The sequence below is a fragment of the Lynx rufus genome, unplaced genomic scaffold (genome assembly GCF_022079265.1).
Source record: "Lynx rufus isolate CCGP_SWC_20201006 ecotype Redwood Valley unplaced genomic scaffold, mLynRuf1.p SCAF_4, whole genome shotgun sequence".
NCBI lineage: Eukaryota > Metazoa > Chordata > Mammalia > Carnivora > Felidae > Lynx > Lynx rufus.
In genome coordinates, this window is record NW_025814856.1 from 101669056 (window position 1) to 101685860 (window position 16805).

Genomic DNA, 16805 nt, shown 5'->3' on the forward strand with positions numbered 1-16805 from the left:
AGGAGTGAGAAGTGACAATTGTTAATAAATTTGAGTTAAGTAGTTTTCTTTTTTTTTTTTTAATTTTTTAACGTTTATTCACTTTTGAGAGACAGAGACAGAGCACAAGTGGGGGAGGGGAAGAGAGAGAGGGAGACACAGGATCTAAAGCAGACTCCAGATTCTGAGCTGTTGGCACAGAGCCCAATGCGGGGCTCGAACTCATGAATCACAAGATCAGGCCTGAGCCAAAGTCAGATGTTTAACCAACTGAGCCACCCAGGCACCCCTGAATTTTCATTCAGATTGGTTTCTCAATCACTTTCAGGGCTAGGGAGGCAAAAATCTAACTACCCTCAGCACCTCACTCCTATCCCAGTACCTCTCATCTCCCATAATCACCATCTTGCTGGGTTTCCCCCAAGCAGGATGTCTTTCTGATCTCGCCACATGCTATGCACAGACACACTCCCATCCCTTCTGATTCCCAGACTCAAATCTTTTCTACCACTGCCCTTTTGCTATAGACAGGGCTGTAAGGGGGTTGGGCACTGAGACCAGTGAGATGTACTGGGTGGGTGCTGGGGACATTGGGAGGTTGGGCCAGGTGTTTAATCTGACATAATTCATATCAGAACTACATTGCCGGCTGTGATGTAGTGATAGCCTGTGTCTTGAGGTTACACATCCCTGACTCAAATCCCCAGCCCTGCCACTTTTTAGCTGGGTAACTGTCCAGTGGTCCCTGAACTTTTCAGAGCCTCAGTTTCTTTGCCTATAAAAGTAGTTAATACCTACATCCTAGGGGTGGTTGTAAGGACTCACCTATGCTTGTGAATTTTAAGTACTCAGTAGGTACTCAGGTGTGGTGTTTTATTTGTATTGGGTGAATGTGTTGAAATATAGAAGCTCTTTCTAGGTGTGCAGACTACACTCATTAGAGGTTGATTCACTTACTCATCCTTGAATGCAGATTTCTTGACACTCGTTTTCACTGTTGAATCTATTTCCTGAGCCATTACAGCCACTGAACCAAAAGCGGGCACAGGAGTTGACCTGTTTGTCATAATACCATCGAACTACATATTCGCCACAGTCTCCCGGCTTTAGGGGTTCCAAGCATCTAGGATCTAGAGTCAGAAAAGGATACCATGTTATTATAGGCTTTTTTCCCCCTGAAAAGATGAAAAGAGAAAGCTTTGTAAAGTTTATTCTCCATGCACAGAAACACATCAAGGAAGAAAATATGGTTCCAAGTTAAAGACGTGTTCCCTGATACCTAAAATATTTCCTCCAGCACCTGAAACTCCACTATTGGATACTCCTTTGATCTTCATGCAACCTCATTAAAAATGCATATTTCCCTGAAAACATAACCCCGTGAGCCTTCATTGGCTAACACTCTTGCAGGGATTAGTTGGCAAGAGAAAAACAGGAGTTCTTCGTTTACTTTGGACTTGATCTAAAATCAGATTAACATTTGGAATAAAGAGGATCTCAGCCTTCTGTACACATTCCCTCTAGAAAGCGCCACTTGTGATCCCATGTAATTGTGCCCACTAGAAAAGGAAAATCCTTGGGGTGTCTGGGTGGTTTGGTCAGTTAAGTGCCCGCCTCTTGGTTCAGGCTCGGGTTATGATCTCATGGATTGTGGGATAGAGCGTCAGCACAGAGCCTGCTTGGGATTCTCTCTCTCCCTTTTTTTCTGCCCCTCCCCTGCTCTTGCACACACAGGCACCCTTTCTCCCTCTCTCTCAAGATAAATAAATGAAATGTAAAATGAAAATAATAAATAAAATAATAAAAATAACAAATGAAATAATAAATGAAAATAAAATAAGTTACCACAAAATAAATAAATAAAATGAAGGGCTCTCTTTATATCACAGGTTTCTCTTAAGAAGAGTAGTTCTTGGGGCGCCCGGGTGGCTCAGTGGGTTAAGCATTCGACTTCAGCTCAGGTCATGATCTTACAGTGCATGAGTTTGAGCTCTGCATTGTGCTGTCTGCTGTCAACACAGAGCCCGCTTCCAGATCCTCTGTCTCCTTCTCTCTCTGCCCCTCCCCTTCTCTTTCTCTCTCTCTCTTAAAAATAAATAAATATTTTAAAAGTTTTTAAAATAAAAAGAATAGTTCCTGACAATAAAATCATGACCTTTTAATGTCTATTTGCAAATAAGTCTCAGAAACACTTCCATTGTAAAGAGGAAAAAAAGACAAAGGAGAACTACAATAGGAAAGCCATTCATTAAATCTCTCTTTCTTTCATGGTACTCCTTAGTGTCTTGATTAGTATTCCTTCCTGAGGAAGTGATTCCAAGGTGAGAAAAACCACAAAAACCAAGTAGGTACTTACTGCCTGAGACTTGTGTTCTGTGAGACAGTTTATATGCCACAAGCTTCATTTCTCAATTGTAAAACAAATCCTTTCTCCATCTCCTGTAATCATTTCCCCGGATATAGAGCATGTCTGTATTCCTTTATTTTCTAAAACTAACTTCCAAATCTCCTTCTCCTATGAAGACTCCTTAGACCGAATGGAAAGGAGCAGACTTTCACTATCTCCACTGTTAAAAACAATAACTAAGTAATGTATACCGTGTAACTTGTCAAACCAATCTAAAGTTCTTTTGGGCAAAGATGTTGTCTTTCTTGCATGTTCTTCAGAAACGATGTATATAATGATTAATTTCTATAGATACTAACTCCACAGAAAATGTGTTGATGAGTTGGAATCTAGGTTCTAGCTTTTTTCTCTTCTATAATCTAGGAGTCAAAAATTCAAATGTCTACATGAGTCAAGGCCACATATAAGACAATAGGGAGTGGTAGGGGCCATGGCAAAATGAGAACACAATCATCTGTAAAGGCATTTAAATTTATTTATTTTTTTATGTGTATTTATTTTTTTAGAGAGAGAGTGAGCAAGCCAGGAAGGGGCAGAGAGAGAGAGAGAGAGAGAGAGAGAAATCCTAAGCAGGCTCCACACTGTCAGCACAGAGCCTGACATGGGGCTCAAACCCACGAACTGGGAGATCATGACCTGACCTGAAACCAAGAGTCAGATGCTTAACTGAGCTGCCCAGGTACCCTTGTAAAGGCATTTAAATAAAACAAGCAGACAAACAAATGAAAAACAATAAACATGGCGCACCTGGGTGGTTCACTTGGTTAAGTGTCTGACTTTGGCTCAGTTTCATGATCTCACAGCTCGTGAGTTCAAGCCCTGCTCTGTGGTGACAGCTTGGAGCCTGGAGCGTGCTTTGGAATCTCTGTCTCCCTCTCTCTCTGCCCCTCCCCTGCTTGTGCACTCTTTCTCTCTCTCTCTCTCTCTCTCTCTCTCTCTCTCTCTCTCTCTCTCTCAAAAATAAGTAAACATTAAAAAAACTCCTAAATCTCTAAAAAACTAAACATTATAAGAGCTTTAAAATTTTCTTATTGCACAAATTTGTCCTATGACCATTCTATTTTCTTATTCTACCTATAATAAAATGAAAAGTGTCTTTTGTCCTCCCTGAGTCAACACATGTTATTTCTGAATGAGATTTCAGAGACACACCCCTTCTGTGCCTTGACATTGTAGATGCAGCAGCTGATTGCCAGGTATCTCTTACCTTGGTGCGCCAACTTTTCTGGCTTTAAGTTCAAAATGGGACTTGGAATTCTTGTTTCCAGACCCTCTGCCCCCTCCTCAGGGAGGCTGAGCAATGGCTCCTGGGTGGTAGCAGCCTCAGGTGAAGGAGTGGTAGTCAGGCCATCAGCCCAGTTAGGCTCTTTCTCTTTGTCCTGGGCTCCAGAGACAGTGACCTACACACAAAAAAATTCACGTTTCTAGTTTGGGGAAATATTTCAGGAAAACCTCAGCATTGCTTCTTCTCCCCAACTCTCCAATATTATTTCAATAAAAGCTCAGGGAATGATGCCCCTCTTCTGTGTCATGCATCCCAGAGTACCTAAGTTATGGACTTCCCTTCTGCCAGGCACAGATGTCCCTGTGCTTGGCCTTCCGGAGAGATCCACATTCAGAGTATGAAAGGTATGGGCTTGGGAGAAGTTTATCTCCATTCTTTTCATACTCACTGTCATGAGGAGGGGAAATAACCACTAGTTTCTTTGATCTTGCCTTTTTAACGGACTTTTCCATTTCTTAACACTAGAGAAATTAACAATATATTCCAAAATATCTACAACAAACCCTCAAATGATTTTGGGATTGGGAATTGGGTGGCAGAGGACAATCATGCAGGTGAAATAAAAATAGTAGCAATTGCTTTTCGTCTCATCCTGTTATCTGGACCCCAGCAAATGCCCAATGCTGCAGGATGCTCAGCTTCTAAGAAGTTCTAAAAATGTTTGTTAGTGAAGGAACAAAGGAACATAATGTCAAAAGCAAGTTTTCTGGACTCAAGTTTCCAAGTTCTGTCTGAATTTATGATATGTAATGAGACAAGGCAAAAAAAGGTATTTTGTTTCGAAAAAAAAGTCACGTCAGTTATTGTTGACAAGGTCAGTCTTTTATGGGACCAATTAAGTTCTTTTACTTCTTTTCCCTTGGACCCCAGCTACAGGGAATTGAGTCAATCATTTATCTTGGTCTTAGCACGGTATGGTCACTTATCCTTGCAAGGCACTCTTTTTGTTTTCTTTTTGTTTATTTATTTAAATAGGCAAATCGAACTAAGTAAAGTCATTTTTTGATGTTTTCTTACCTGTGTTTCCTATCATCCTGGGACCAGAGCCAGCTGTTATCATTAGCTGCTCTCTGCTGTCTAAACTATAGACACACACAAACATACACACACACACACACACACACACACAGAACACACACACACACACACACACACGGAAGGACTAATCAGTTCTACTACTCATTGTGTACATTTTTACAATGATTAAAGTACTACCAGGTAAATCAAAGCAAACATTTCCATTGGGACTGATGTAGTCATCAGCCCAATATAAAGAGCACTCAATTCAAATACAATTATGGTATGTCACTAGCCCCAAAACACAACTTTTGGAACAAATGGAGATAAAACGATGGATCACTTGGCCTTCCTCCTTCTTTGAGAATGGTCTTGTGTGTACAATATATCGATTTGAATGTGAAATTTTGTTGTCATCATTGAACTACAGAATTTTAAGGCTAAAGGAAAATTCTATGAATACTTCATTTTCTATAGGGGAACCTAAAGCTCCAAACGAATAAAGAGCCTCCTCCAAATCATTGGTAAGCTGGTGATAAAATCTGAGAAATGCCTGTTTCAAGAAAGAAATCCTATGTTTTGGTTTTGTTTTGTTTGCACATATTTTGTTAAGGAAAAAAATAACTTAAAAGCTTGACTAAGGAGTAGTTTATCAAACGTAAAAAAGCCAATAGGCAGTAGGCTACACTTCAGATCTACTATCTGTCAGGTGAGAAGTTTCCTTTGAAGAAGTGCACTGGGCAGCAGTTTTCTTAAAGGAACTAACTCGGCCTTTAAATCATTCCCTTGTTCAAGCCTTAGGGCTTCATAAGTTACTCTTTACCTCTTGTAAGTGTAGGAGTGTGTGTTTTCTTTCTCAGTCACAGCATCATTTGGGAATTTTGACTGCTAGAGCATTATACCTCAGGTTCTAGAGCAAATGGAATTAATATTTTTTCATCAGTGAGAATTATTTTCCCTTTTGGTTCCATGAGATTTCAGATTATTTAAACAAATGCATCATTATTATGGTTTGTCATTTTTATAATTTTCTTATTATAAAAACAAACACAGTCCTTGAAGGGAATTTAGAGAATCTGAACAAGCAACAAGAAGAAAATAAAAATCACAAGGGATTCCACCTCCCAGAAATAATCATAGATGATATTCAGGTGTATTTTTACCTCAATCTTTTTCCTCTGTGCATTTATTTTAACAAATAAAAAATATTGGAGTGTTAACAGGTTTTCTATGTTCCTTTTTTGAACTTATTATATTACTGTGGCCCTAAAATACCATTTAATTATATTACTACCTTTAAATATACAATGACAATACCTTTTTAAACATTTAATTTATTTGCTTTTTTTTTTCTGTTGGAAACCACATGCTGATTGCTGGATCTAAGAACACACATATTTGAAGCTTATGAGACAGTCTTCTCCAGAAAAGTCTTATAATTTGCATTCTCACTAGTATTTTTTCTTAAATGATCACCATTTCCTAGCTATTATGACTGAAAAAAGATGTAATTACTAGTTTGATAGGTGAAAAATTCTTCAACTGTTCTCCACAGCCCTGCCACGCTGTGTCTCCTACACACACACACACACACACACACACACACACACACGCACGGCGCGCGCTACCTCACCAGCCACTCCTCTCAGCCCACCTTACTATGACCTTTCATTTCTTCCCTTTCATTCTGCCTCAGGCTCTCAAAGTCTGCCCTCTTAAGGGGCCCAGGAAAAGTTGGTCCCCAGCACCAAAACCTTTCCCAATAACCTAGTCAGTGCTAATGCTCCCCTTCCAGTACGTGCATAGTGCCTTCAAATGCTCCCTGCCTTGGCCCTGATATCTAGGAGTTAACCTTTAATCCTACATTATTTCCTATCCTTTCCTGTTTCACATGTGTAACTATCACCTCCCTGATAAGAGAAATTAAACCATGCCACATTTTCTTTCTTTCCTTCTTTCCTTCCTGTTTGTCTTCTTTTTAAAAATCTTTATTGCATAGAACAGCAAACAGCAAATAGTAGTCACTGGATAAATTCAGAGTGCGTTGGGGGGAGAGAGAAGGAGAGAGGGGTCTTTGGGTTAATTATTCCATTCCTTTAGGTTTTAATGTCATTGTTTTAAAATAAGAAAAGATTAGACCCTGACATCTCTCTCTCTAAAAGTGGTATTTAAGCAGTCCCAAATTTTACTGGCAGAATGCACACCCGATTCAGGGTAGTCATTGCCTTTGGAGGGAGGGGAAGGAGGAGGAGGAGGAGGAGGAGGATCAGACTGACCACAAACAAGCAAGGACTTTAACTTTATCTGAAGCAAGAATGAGTGAACAAATGGAAACCTGAGTCATGTCCTGGTGGCGGGCACTCAACTGCTTGTTTTATGCATTCTCTGATCTTTTATAAATCTTAAACCTAAAACAAAAGCCTATCACCTCAGCAGCCTTCCTTGGAGGAGACCAGTGGTCTTAGCTCCGAGCAGGGACTCCCCACAGAAAACAACACAGAAGAGGAGCTAGGGGCACGTGAGGGGGCAACACCTAGAGTCCAGGGCTACTTTGTGACGCTGGACAAGCACATGTGACAGTGTCAGTCTCTTTCAGCCTTAGAGCAGATCTTTAAGAGGAGAAAACAGATTTCATGCAACATCCTAGAAAGCAAACGTGAGAGCTAAAAGGAGAATTACTAGCCAGGGTGCCACACGATTCCAAAAGGTCATTTGGTTTGTGATTTCCAAACATTTGTCTTGTCATTCATTACCCCGAATCTTGCATATATTACAGACAGGCTCTTCAAATCTGAGCTCATGTCTTCTCTGGATGAATGTTAGTCATCATCTGCATTAGCCCATGTGTTTGGACTTTGCTTTTTCCAAAAGTGAGGATCCAAGTTTCTCCTGGTTGGTTGTGGGGACTCTGCTCCTGCCAGCTGGCTCCACAGCCAGCGCCTTCAAGGTGCCTGATTTCTTAGGCTTCTAACCTTAATTGACTCTTCCCAGGTGACCACACTTCTTTGCCAGGTCTCTCAGCACATATCTAAACTGATGCTCTTTATTTTCAGTAAAGGCTGCTGAGGACTGTTAGGAACACCTTAAGTTTGGGCTGTGTGCCTCCCCTGATGGCCTGCAGCTTTCCTAGAGGGTGGACTGCAGGATTTTATTCTGTTTAAAACCTCCTCTACATGAGTATAATGCCCTCCATTCTGCCGTTGCCCAGTAAATGTTTCAGACTCTTCTTTCTAATCATATTTTTTTTTAAAAGGAAGAAGAGTCTAGCAATAATCCTTTACTTTGCAAATGAGGGAACAGAAACCTTAAGTAATAGGTGATTCACGCAGTGTCAGGCAGCTATCAGATTTTATTTCTAAGAGGTCATTCACTGTCAGATACACTGTAAATTTTTAAAGTCTTTTTAAAAAGACCACAACACACTAAATAGATGCATCCAGATCTCTGAAATAATAACATAGAAAAAAAAAAAAACAACTACAGAGCCAAGGAAATAAATATTTAGCTTCAACATTGACAATACAAGCCAAGTTTCCTAACTTCTAGGTCCAGAATATTTCTTCTAGATCAGTCTGCAGTGTTTTTTTTTTTTTTTGCCCCTTCATAAGATAGAAGCATCTTAATAAGTCTATTATTAGCAACATATGGCACTTATACAGCAACTTCACTAAACAATACTAATATTGGTTGTTTCATAGGGTTTTATCAAGAATTTGAGTTTTTTGACCACCACAATGAGAGAATATTAATTTTATTTTATAAACAAATTATAATATTGATCAATATAACCATGTCTGTATATGTGGCTTAGTCAAGGACACTCACAAATAATTAGGTCTGATTTCAGGAAATCAACTTAATTTTCCTGTTGGTGGAGAAGCTAAACTAACACTAGTCTCAGTCTCAAGTTGTTTCTGAAAGTTTGAAAAGTCCACATGTTTTAAGAGCATTGATTATGAATAGACTATTTCATTTAATAATGTGTATAATATGATCAAGCAACTTGCAGAATTTTGCTTGAATTCTGTTAGGAGGAATTCAATACCCTATTAGGAGGATCCTATAGGAGAAGATATAGATATACCCAAGTGTTTATATTATTTTTCCTAATGTACTGTCATGGGGGCTTTATACCAAGTTAAAATAGATGTCCCTGTATTATGGACAGGTTTTTAAAGGAAATTCAGTCAAAATGGGATTATATCTAGGAGAAATAATTGATTATGTTATTTTTAAGAGTAAAAAAATAAATGAAATGACACTATCAGCAAGTAATGAGTAAACTGGAGAGGATGTGGAAAAGAGAGATAGGACAAGGGTTTTGAGACCATATTATTAACATAGAAAAGAAATGATGAGACCTCAATCTGAATGGATGAGAAGAAAAGAGTTGACAGCATGGATTGCGAGATGATAAGAACAGACCAAAGAAGACAATACCAGCAAGTATGGAGATAATGTAAGATTACAGCTACCAGTGCATCCAGGTTTCCCATCAGGTGCCTGGCTCGTTGGTGGGACTATATACCTAAGGAAGGCGATCTGGAGGAGCAGCATTGTGAACGTATTCCATGTTGGCTGACTGTGGAACACGCAGAGTAAGATCTGCACAGATAACAAAAAATGTAAACCTGGGGCCCAGGAGAAAGATCTGGACTGGAGAGGCAGATTTTGAGAGTTGTTAACATAGGTGGCTTTGGAACTCAGAAAGAGAAGGCTAAGAACAGATGTTAGAAAAGTTAAGAGTTTAACATTTAAGGAATAAACAGAGAATCCCCCAAAACAATTGAGAAAGGAAGTTCAGAAGGCTGGGGGGAGAACAAGGAGAAAGAAGACTCTCAAAATCAAAGAAAGGAGCGGCATGGTGTTTATGCAAATGAGAGAGTAAGTAAGAGGATGGCAGTAAGGATGTGGCAATTAGGAGATTGTTTCAGTGCCATATTGGAGGCAGTAGCCTGCCTTCAGAAATTTTTCTCAAGTGAACAGAACTAAGGAAGTGGAGACGGAGAGGAAGGGAAGGAGAGTAAAGGGATATGTGTGTGTTTGACAGAGAGGCAGAGACAGCAGAGACTGGCCTGTGGAATAATTTTATTATAAAAAGATAGAGATAGGATATTAGCAAGAGGAACATGAACTAAGGGAGGGTTAGAGAATGTTTTAGATGTGAGAGTCTAAAACCTATTTACTAGCTGTAGGGAGGGAGTCAGAAATATTGGCAAGAAAGGAAATATTGACACAACAGTGAAGCAAGGTCCTAGTCTTGGAAGACGCAGAAGGGAATGGGCCTCAGAGCACAGGTAGGAGACTAAAAGGTATCACATTAGAATTGAGGATAGAGCCTAGGGTCATATTTTAGGACAAAGGGACACATCCAATTCCAATATCAAGTCAAAACCTGCCAGAGCTCTAGTTCTTAAAGAAATTGCCAGTGGAGCCCATCTCAGGATGGAGTAAGAATGAATACACATTGCAGGGAAAGGAGGGTAAGAGATGGGAGAGCCAGCAAGAGTGAAAATGAGATGGACATGAGGGGAGTGATGAGGCAAGTGGGATGGGGACCGGGGACAGGGTCTCACTGAGAGGGTGGACAGTGAGAAGGTGGGACGGCCAGCCATCAGCCTGCTATGTTAGTTTGCCATTTACATCAATAGGTGTACATTTCCTCCATGGAAATGAGGGGCCTGCATCCTGGCGTTGGACTGCATCTCCTGATGAGAACAAAGGCGAGAAGACTCCCAACTTCCCACTTCCTCCTGGTACATAGCTACCCAGAGGCACCCTTCCCACACTAGCTTGACTCCCCCTTCACTGGCTTGCTGTGGAAGCACCCTGCATAGGAATCCCACAGCCTCCTTTCCACCAAGAGGAATATATCTCTGCTGCCAGTTATCCAAGTTATTGGCAATCAGGGAACAAATTTTCATGGTACAGAAAGAAGCTTTAAGGAAAGGGTACACAGGGCTTCTTTCTTTTCTACTCTTTCAACTGGAAAAAAAAAAGCTAGAATATTGTTATAAGAAACCAGCTCCCGTGAGTAAACAACCTGTGTGTTGACATTAGTTTATTAATGCATTTAGAATGACAAAAAGTGACTTCATGCAGGAAATTAATATGCTTATTGCTTAATGAACCATTACTGGATATAATCAGTTGGTCTGACTAAATAATGTGTCCTTGATTTTATTGCCCCACTCACATTTATATCTTGGAAATCTTAACCTAACTGAATATGCCCAGAAAGAATAAAGGAACATGAGTGCCAACATTATTAGTCCCGTGAAAGATAAGGATTTTTTTAAAAATAGTATAATTGATGCCTTTCATTGAAGAAAAATTTGAGATTTCTTTCTTAGCCTGACATTTGGCATAGCATTAATTTGGTCAACAAGTATTTATTGGGCATCTATTGTATGAAAGATGAAGCACAGTTTTGAGTCATAAGTGGGACACAACATTTATTTAGACACAGATCATGTTCTCAAGGAAGTTCAATCTGTTAGGAGAGTTAAGGTATATGCATAAATAATTATTAACAATGTAAAATGTAATCAGCTCCAAAGAAAGAATCCATTATCCTGAGATCTCAGGAGAGGAACAGACTAGAATGGATGCCCATGTTTAGCTTCCCAAGACTGGCCTAAGAGAGCAACAGAGCAGGGGTTGCCGAAGTGTTATGAATTTAGTAGAACCTGGGAAATGCACCTGCTTTCTACATTTCCCAACCCACCTGTTCACAGATGTGTAGTGTGCCTCACATTCACTCCACAAAAAGATGCAATGCTTAAAATGTAAGTCCTTCTTGGAGGTGGAAACCCATTGACTTAGAGTTCACACAAATGTATAAATAACTAGACTTTTCTCTAAGAACAGATTTTGATAGAAAGAAGAGAAGAAGGAAGGCCAGAAGTAAATGCTGTAAGGGGTAATGAGGCAACAGAGAAAAGAAATACAGACACAGTAACAGAAATAAGACTTCTGGGATCATTTGTTTTACAGGATTGCCTAGGGGTAGGCTTGGGAACAATCTGAGAATCGAAAGGTTTGGACAGATTCACATTACATGTTTGGATTCTTGTCATTATACATTTATTTATTTATTTTTGTAATTATGCTTTAAGATAAAGGTGGGTGTGCATGCACAGGTATATAAGTATGTTTTTGTATTTATGTGTGTGTGTACATTATATATGCACATGACAGAGCTATGAATATAAACGCAGATATGTTTGTTCAGTCTAAAATCTATTAGGAACATTTATTGTTTAAAACTTCAATCTTGCCTTGGTGCTTCTGCAAAGAGAGCCAGGGTGAGAAGGTCTAGAGATAAGGGCTAGAAGCTCAAGATCTTTGCAAGCTTCACTATCTTGCTCAGAGGCACCCTAGGAGAGCCTAGCTGAGCCTCAGTTTCCCTTTATGTGGTGCTTGGTATTATAAATCCAAACCATTTTGGATGCACTTTTCTTATGCCCTCCCCTCCACAACTACTAGACTGCTTCATCTGTAATAATCTGTTAACATCATTTGTTTCTCAGGTCCCTCTAACTTCCTGGGTAGTGATAGCAGAGGCAGAGGGGCTTGCTGTCCCTCATTCTGTGTTGTAAGTGCCTTGGAGGTCCTTCAGGCACCTCCACTTTACCTGGAGCAAACTTAGCTCATTATTTTCCTCAAAATACCCCACCCTGGGGCACCTGGGTAAGTCAGTTGGTTAAGCGTCCACCTCTTAATTATTGGCTCAGGTCATGATCTCACAATTTGTGAGATTTGCCTTCTATAGCCTCCATCTCAGCAGATGGTGTTTCAGTTCACTCCAAATCCAAGTTAGAAATCCAGCTGGTTAAGTTCCAATCCATCCAGTCACTAAATTCTACCCCAGAAATGACTTCTACTCTATGCCTGGTTTCATTCCGACCACCCTGCATTAGTTCAGGGCCTCATTACCTCTCTTGGGGACCATCACAGGATCTCACAGCTCCACTCCAATCTCCTGTCCTCTTCCTCCTTCTACTTCTTTGTGCTGCAACAGGGTTATTCCCCATGCAAACCAAACATGACCATACAACCCTCACTTTAGAAACTCCTCTGCTTTCTCCTGGCTGCCTGGCCTACAGATGAAGTTCAAGCTCCTTCACCTGCCACATGACATGTGTAATGTCCAGCTGTAACACTCACCATTCTTCCACACACGTCTTAGGCTCCAGTTAGACTGAACCTGTCTTAATGCCTTAAAATGCCATGCCTTTTGGAATCCCCCTTTGCCCACATGTTCCCTCTGCTGGAAATACCCTTCCCCCTACCCTTTTCTTGAGAAACTCCTACTTATCCTTAAAACTCAGCTCAATGCCACTTCCTCTGTAAATTCTTCCTTTACTCTGAAATTAACTGCAACATCTTTTGTGCCTCACCCACAGCTCTGCTAAAGTTCTTAATAATTCTTGCATGTTCCATATTCCTGATAGGCCATGGACTTCTCTTGGGCAGAAACTGTGTCTTAAGAGCCACCACCTGATACAGTGGTAAATGATCAATACGTACTATGGAATTCATTGATTACAAGGAGAGTTCAGGGTTTAAGTGCCACTTGCTGAATCAAACCTGAGTTTGCTCTCATATAGGAAATCTTCAGAAGGGGACAGATTGAGTAGGGAAGGGACAAAGTGGTAAGTCACACAAGCAGGCAAGGCCCCAGGAGCATTCTATGCTCAGGAAGAGATAAACTGTGTACTTTCTTGTCTGTAATTTACTTTTAAATGCTCAGTGAAGACCAGAATCGGCAAGCCCCATGGGCCAAATCCAAGTTTTCGTCTGTTTTTAGAAACAACTTTTATCTGAATGTAGCCACGTTGGTTCACTTAAGTATTGGCTATGGCTGCTTGTGCACTTCAAAGGCAGGGCTGAGTAATTGCAAAAGAGATCAAATGACATGCAGAACCAAAAATAAATAAGTAAATAATTTTACTATGTGGCCCTTTACAGAATTTGCTGACCCCTGATATAGACCATATGGTATAAATGTGTATGTGAATTTCAATCTGCAATCCAGGGGCACTCTATTGCTCTCACTGGAATTACTCATCTTGGAGTCAGTCAGTATTTAATCAAATAAAAATATATTAGAGACTTTTATACCCTTTTTTGAACAGAGTATAAAAATCCAGTGAGTCCTATAGTCTGTCCCCTTAGGAATGGCAACCTAGGCCATCTGAATGGTTCTGGGTCCAGCTAGTAATCTGGAGGTTTCTCAGGGCCTTAGTCCAACTAGATAGTTAATTGAATCCTGATGCTAGAATATTACTGCATTTGCTAATAATGAATATTTCATGTCCTTTCATTAAAGCACAGCACAGGGACTTCACTGAGCTCACAGAATAGGGATATGACACCTGTGTGCCTCTTGCTAGGAGATGTCCATATGTGTGGTAGGGATCAGTCAGCCCTGCTTCAATTGTAACTTGGTGGGGAAGAGACCACAGCACTCCTTTACTGGTAATTATGGCAGGCTCTCTAATTTTCACCTAAAAGAACCTAACAGCTATTGCTCCTGACCTGATTGGCTGAGGTCAGTGCCCAGAAGCTTGCTATGGGGATTGTCATATTTGTCTCAGCACATTCAGGGGGCAGTTCTTTCTCGCACATGTGATCGAGGAACTCTGAAACAGAGCATCCACCTTGTACCACAGAGATGCTTAGCCTCCCACTCCATCCCCACTCTGAGCACAGGAGGTGGAAGCTAAATGAGCAAGAGCAGGGCTTGGATCATGGAAAATGGCAGGTTGAACATGTGCACACATAGAAGAAACTTGCGAGGATGCAGAGTGGGGAGCATATACACAGAAGGATGAGGGGGACTTGTGACCTGTACGAAAGGATCCACAGAGCAAGGCAATTGGGTGATTAAAATAGTGTAGTGTTAATCTGTCCTAGTAGTGTGCACGATTTCTTTGGTGGTAGCTGGGGTACACTACAAAAAGATTACTTGTAGCACTCAATAAATAATTACTTATAAAATATGGAAACATTTTTAAAAATCATATTCATGTTCACAAGCCCCAGAGCTATTTTAGAACCAGATATATGAAGACAAAAGTACTACTATTTATAGTCAAGGACCTGAAAATACATATCCCTCCCTCAGTTGATTCTTGCCACTGCAGGGCAAGATGGTCTTTGATGTAAAGCAGAATACACAATTTTAAGCTAGGCACAAATTAGGCATGACAGTTACTCACAGACTCTGAAATTTCTTCCTGAGGCTCTGGAGTGGATCCACCAAGTTCTTCCTCTGATATCCCCAACCCAGGTTGAAGTAGTGGAGAACCCAAAACTTGAATGAGGTAGGAATCAAAATCCTCACACTTCTTTTTAAACACTTTTTGCTTCAGGGTGTCTTTTAAAAGAGAAGTATAAAAGGGGGGGAGAGTGGGAACAAAATATGTTTAAAGAGATCTTCCACACTTTGCTTAAAATAAAAAGACATTTTCACATCACTTGAAGTCAACTGCTCGTGAACTAAGTTTTTAAGCATTTGGGCCTCACCTATAAGAAGCCATCTAAAATAATTCACTTTGGGGTGCCTGGGTGGCTCAGTCTGTTAAGCCCAACTCTTTGTATTGGCTCAGGTTATGATCTCATGATTCGTGGGTTTGAGCCTCACATGGAGCTCTGTGCTGGCAGTGTGGAGCCTGCTTAGGATTCTCTCCCTCTCTCTCTAAATTTTTTTTTCATGTTTATTTATTTTTGAGACAGGGAGAGACAGAGCACAAGTGGGGGAGAGGCAGAGAGAGAGGGAGACACAGAATCCCAAGCAGGCTCCAGGCTCTGAGCTGTCAGCACAGAGCCCCATGCAGGGCTTGAACTTGCAAACCACGAGATCATGACCTGAGCTGAAGTCGAATGCTTAACCGACTGAGCCACCCAGGCGCCCCTCTCTCCCTCTCTCTTGCTACCCCTCCCCCATTTGCACTGTTTCTCTCAAAACAAATAAACTTTCAAAAATAATAAGATAAAATAATTCAATTTAATTTAATAACGTACAACAACCTAAAGTACGCAAAAGAATGACTTAAATCCTTGCTATCCAAAGCATCAGTTAGCTGAACTATTCTGTGGAAGGGGCAAGTTCTACCCATAAGAAGTATAATAGCCAGTCATCTCTGGTTTTAGGGATAGCAAAAGGCCAGCCAGTCCAAAAATATATCCCTCATTGGCTGGAATGAAGTCTAACTCCTTTGGTTAAGATGATAAAATTCTTAATTATCAAAACGTAATATGTCTGAAATGTGTAATATTTATGGCCATTCTAACACATTAATAGCCCAGTGAGATTGACTATGTCAGATAAACCCACCAGTCACCCTGCAGTGTGTATTAAGGAAATGAAACCCCAGGTTCGAAAGGCCTGGAGAAAGGGAGAAAGTGAAAGTAAGAAGGTTCTGAGTGAGGCATGCTATTCTTCTGGTGAGCTATGCTAGGACCCAGAGTAGGCCAGGAGCAGCATGAGGCAAAGAAAGTCTGTGTTAGGCCACATCAGACCCCGCTCCAAGATGGGTGGAGAAGGAAAGAGGGAGCCAAACCTAAGACTAAAACAGATTAAGCATATGTTTTACTTACTTCCTAAGCTGGAATGAGTTATCAGTTTCCAAAGAATTGGAATATTGCTTGTGAAACAATACTGACCCTACTGCAATTGTAGATGAGTTAGTGTCTTAGAATGACTCACTGGAAAATATCAGTTCATGTGAAAGAGTAAAGTAATAGAGGGAAGCCCATCAGAGTAGCATAATGAATATTCACAATGTTGTACTTTGAGATAAACTCCTGGGGCACATGGGTGGCTCAGTTGGTTAAGCATCCAACTCTTGATATTGGTTCAGTTCATGATCTCATGGTTTTTGAGATCGAGCCCCACATCAGGCTCTGCACTGACAGCATGGAGCCTGCTAGGGATTCTCTCTCTTTCTCTCTCTCTCTCTCTCTCTCTCTCTCTCTCTCTCTCCCCCTCCCCATCTCTCAAATAAATAAACTTAAAAAAAAGATAAACTCCTGATATCCACCTGTTTATTCTTCATTATCTTCATATTTTGTTAAGAGCAGAGAATAGGAAATAGAACAGAGACTAGA

The 16805-nt window shown here is 40.5% G+C and overlaps 1 protein-coding gene across 1 annotated transcript in view; it reads right to left on the reverse strand.

Annotated features, from left to right (window-relative positions):
• Positions 1-936: 936 nt before the first annotated feature.
• COL28A1 (collagen type XXVIII alpha 1 chain) overlaps positions 937-16805 on the reverse strand; it is a 169037-nt gene continuing 153168 nt past the window's right edge. The window contains exons 32-34 of the mRNA XM_047097235.1: positions 14915-15072; positions 3657-3786; positions 937-1109 (exon numbers count right to left, since the gene is read on the reverse strand). Coding sequence (XP_046953191.1) covers positions 937-1109; positions 3657-3786; positions 14915-15072 — 461 coding nt within the window. The remainder of the gene's footprint in view (positions 1110-3656; positions 3787-14914; positions 15073-16805) is intronic.